General features: G+C 39.2%; 1 protein-coding gene across 1 annotated transcript in view; it reads left to right on the top strand.

Moving 5' to 3' along the window:
* Positions 1-3843, top strand: part of LOC117954902 (multidrug and toxin extrusion protein 1-like) — a 10942-nt gene extending 7099 nt beyond the window's left edge. Inside the window, exons 12-16 of the mRNA XM_034889018.1 lie at positions 2140-2209; positions 2310-2442; positions 2569-2663; positions 2769-2832; positions 2912-3843. Of these exons, the coding sequence (XP_034744909.1) occupies positions 2140-2209; positions 2310-2442; positions 2569-2663; positions 2769-2832; positions 2912-3153 (604 nt within the window). The 3' untranslated portion in view covers positions 3154-3843. The remainder of the gene's footprint in view (positions 1-2139; positions 2210-2309; positions 2443-2568; positions 2664-2768; positions 2833-2911) is intronic.
* The last annotated feature ends 653 nt before the right edge of the window (positions 3844-4496 follow it).

The raw sequence follows: 4496 nt of genomic DNA, 5'->3' as shown, positions 1-4496 counted from the left end.
CCTCTCTAGGCAAGTAGAGCCAGATAGAAGTCAGCTGCTTTCTTCAGAAGGTTTTTAACAGTCTGGACGGCCACTCTGCTTCACCATTACTCTGCGGAAACCTTAGGCCGCTGGTGACATGTCTGAATCCATATGAGGCTCCAAAGGAAGCAAAGGCTTGTCCAGAAACTAGTACCTCGTAATCAGACATCAAAGTTTCTGGAATGCCATGCCTGGCAAAAACCAACTTAAGATGTACAATAACATCAGTGGACTTGATGTGAGATGCTAGTGTGCGGAGTATTCTGTCTGCTGTAGCTGTAGCTTAGTTCCAAGATGGCTGACTCGACTAGTTTTGGCTCGCTTCGGGGCCAACCCTCTATGTGGGGGTTGAAAATATGGGGAACTAGCTGGTTTATAATAAGTCTGGGCAAAAATGCCTCCGATGATGCAAAATGACGATTTTTGCGATATCTGAGTTTTTTTTACCAGACCCACAATACAGAGATATCTTGTCTCAGGTGGACATGAGCGAGGGGAAGCACGGTCATTTGAAAATACTACCGGGTGTCTACTGATACAAAGCTTAAAGCCAAACGGTGAAGTATCCCTTTAATAACAAGTCCAAATGGTTTCACTTTACATGAGGTCAAGGATACTATTCTACATATCACTTTTATGTAAGCATTATGAAAGTAAGTGTTTTCATTTACTGAATGACACTTAATAACAAGAGACATAAACATTCAAAAATACTCCTTCATGTTCATAACAGGTGTCATGTCATAGTTATGACGGTGTCATATGCAATCATGTTCAAATAAAGTGCTCAATACTCTTTAAGTTCTTGCACTAACATAATTTTTATTTTGTCTATCCTTATTGGGGGTCCATGTGACAGGCTTAGTTTTATATTTCTGTCCCGACTTTGGTGATGGTGAAATCAAACTTCATGACAAATCCAAATGAATTCACTTTATTTGAGGTCAAGAAAACATATTCATGACACAATTATAATGGTCACCTGTAAACCAATTTGAAACCAACCACAAACATAAAGCTAAATATGGCAACCCGTCCATCCGCACGTGTACCCTTTCCTTTTTGGATGTGATTTTTTGGAACTCCCCACGGCGCGGATCAATGGTGCCTCGGGGAAGACTCTGGACACGTGGCGGTGCATCGCTAAGTCTGTGAGGTCAAGTTAGAGCTCTATCTCTAACTTGACCTTTAACTTAAATCTCTAGCTTGCGCAGGTGTTTGGTCTATTGTCTTGTGTGTGTCTCTGTGTGTGTGTGTATGTTTATGTGTGTGGTTTGTGTGTCTGTTTCTGTGTCTGTTGTCTTGTCTCCCTCCCTCCCGTCTTTCCTCTGTTTATTTAGTGTTATTTCTTTCTTTTTTTGGCCCTGAGACGTGTTCTTCGTCTCAGTGTATTGTTTGTAATTGTTTGTTTCTTAAATATGTTAAAAAAAAAAAACATCAAGCTAAATGGCTTGTTAGAGTTTGATAATTAGGCCTGCCATGACATATTTATGAGAGGTTATGTTGTCTAGGTTAATGTCAAGCTGTCATAACAAAGACATTGACAGGCTAATTGTCTCGCTAATGTCAAGTTGTTATAACAAACATCTCCGACAAAGCTAACTTAGCATTAAAAGCGTCATTTACCGAATGATACTTAATGACAACAGTCAAGACCATTCAACAAGACTCCTCATGATCATGACGTGTCAGTTTTATGCACACCCCTTTGAAAAACTGGTTATCGCAATACTCTTTACTTTACTACTTTACTTTAAAAACTGAATAATTAATTTTGTGTATTGTTATTTGCAGTCAATGTGACATAGCAGGCTTAGTTCCATTTTCTATACATTTACCAAGCTCATCATCTTCATGCTGGCTCAGAAACACTGAACTCCTTATTGTGTGATGCAACAATCAACACTGCTGAGACAGCTATTCATCCTATATTTGCAGAGTCTGCCACATAGTTATATGTGTTATCCAGTTTGTTGCATTTCTGTCAAGCAAAACGACCCTAATCTGTTTATTGTTTTTACTGTATATGTCAGCTGGAGATGTTTTTCTACCTCACTAAAGAATATTTGCCAAAACATCTTTTAGTGTCTACCAATAATCTCTATCTGCATTTTTTAGAGACATTTTACAGAGGGTTGCTGACGTCATGCTCATATTTGGCTTTGTGCATCTTGCTGATGCTGTTGCGGTGAGAAACAACCTAATGGTAGTATTCAGGCTTTTACACCCAATCTTGACATACAGTACACAGAATGTGATTGGACCCAATCTCTGTTTGATTTGGGCAGGGTGTTGCTGGAGGGGTTCTCAGAGGAGCAGGGAAACAGCTGATTGGTGCTCTTTGTAACCTGGTGGGATACTATTTTATTGGTTTCCCTATTGGTGTGTCCTTAATGTTTGCAGCAAACATGGGCATTGTAGGTAAGACCCAACTGTTAATGTTAAATTACTTAATGTACAGTTCTGCAATTACTGCTGTATTATCTCCTGCTTGTCAAGTAGAGTTTGGGGAAGCCATTAAAACTCTTCTCCCGTCTCTGTGAAAAGGACTTTGGACAGGACTTTGCATTTGTGTGCTGATGCAGTCGATTTTCTTCGTCACATTTGTGTTCAAGCTCGATTGGAAGCAGGCTGCTGAAGAGGTACGAACTTGTACATACCTTGACCAATCAAAATTTGACTTTTTCTCCAGATGAGATTAAAGTTAATACCTGATGTAAATAACTATTTCTAATGTTTCTGATCAGGCTCTTGTGAGAGCAGGAGTCCAGATCAAGGAAGAAAATGAGATGGTTGAGATGAGAATTAAAGGTAAGCTCCGACGCACTAACTGAAACATCCTTGTGTGACAGTATGTTCTTAAAACTAAAGCTTCTCTCCAAACCTTCAGACTCGAATCAGAACCAGTACCAGGTCAGCACTACTGCATCTAGTGGTGAGATTACTGAGGTGGACCACACGTATCAGGAGGTGCATATTGCGGACCAGAGTAAATCCACTACCACTACAGTGGGAAATGTTTTGTCAATAACACAGCTGGTTTTACGGCGGGGCCTCGTATTGCTGCTCATGGTCCTCATCCTCATCGCTGGAATCATCGCAGACATCTTCCTCACCAGGCTGCTGAAATAAGTTGTCCGATGATTCAAAGCTTGCTTTCAGACTGATGGCTGTCAGGATTGATAGCATCCACCCATTAAGTAAATATAAAAGTTAACACTGAATCACCTTGTAATGAAATGGTTACTGGTGCTGTTGATCCCACTGAGGATCAACCCCTGAGTCTGCAGTATTGTGCAGTGTGTAGCCAACAACCCTTTTATAGACTACTGGACAGCCACTTAATGGCAGAGAGTTGAATCAAACAAGGCAATGGAATATCTAGCCAGTGAGACCCAGACATTTTTGAGAAGTTACAATGTCTAAGTCTATTGTCTAGACAACAGTCAAGCCTACTACTGCACATAGAGGGCAAAAAATTGCTTAATGCAATTTTGCAAGGATTTCTTGAGGCATGTTTGATTCTGCATAACAGAGTATGGTGCTGTATTCTGTATCATAGTGAATTTGAATTTGAATACTTTAGGGACTTTTTGTTTTTTTATTTGAGGGGCTTCCGGAGGAGTTTTGGTATCTTTAATCAAAATAGACGTGACCCTCCTTTGCTTTGGCCCTCCAAATGATTGGGAAAAGGCTTGAGCCACCCCAAAAATGTATTGATGCCTTCTGTACAGGATGTGCTTGGCAAAGTATAGATAGCCACTGTTTACTACAACCATGACATCAGTGACTCAACCTCTGCCGTCTCATCTTACACATCCCACTCCTGGCTGCAGAAATGCAGACCTCAATGTGGGCGGAGTTACACATTTAACCCCGCCTTCTGCCCAACTCATTTAAGAACGACAAGAAACCTAAATGAATGTGGCGAAATGCAGCGACAATGAACTTAAACTTTGGTTTTTCTAATTATGAAATACAATATTGACACATTTCACAAAATAACAAATTAACTATCAAAACATTAAATTATCTTAATTATGCATTAAATGATGAAAAAAGTAATATATTTGAATGTGTATTTTAATTAAAGGGATCATCAGACTGTTTTTTATTTTATTTAACAACAAATTATTGAACAAACCAACATTAACATAAAACAAGCAGACAAACAGTAAAAATGTTAATGAAAGACTAAAATGATATTAATGATGAACCTAATGAGAAAAATGATAACGTTAATAATAATGAAATCAATAATGATAGTAATGATGGGACGGATCGTATTAGATCACTCTTCGAGGAACATGGCATTGATTTTTAAGTGTTGTTCATCAACAAAGTTCGAAGACTTTCCATGTCGTCTTGGTGCTGAAAGGTAATGAGGAAATCATCCTTTCCGTTTCCATCATCCAGTTGTCCTTCTAGGACATCCTGAAGTGCCTTTATCTGATTTGTGGAGTCCATTTGGAGAA

Source organism: Etheostoma cragini, chromosome 2, assembly GCF_013103735.1.
Source record: "Etheostoma cragini isolate CJK2018 chromosome 2, CSU_Ecrag_1.0, whole genome shotgun sequence".
Taxonomy (NCBI): Eukaryota; Metazoa; Chordata; class Actinopteri; order Perciformes; family Percidae; genus Etheostoma; species Etheostoma cragini.
The sequence above is the reverse complement of the archived record's forward strand: the minus strand, read 5'-3'. Positions and strand labels throughout refer to the sequence as shown.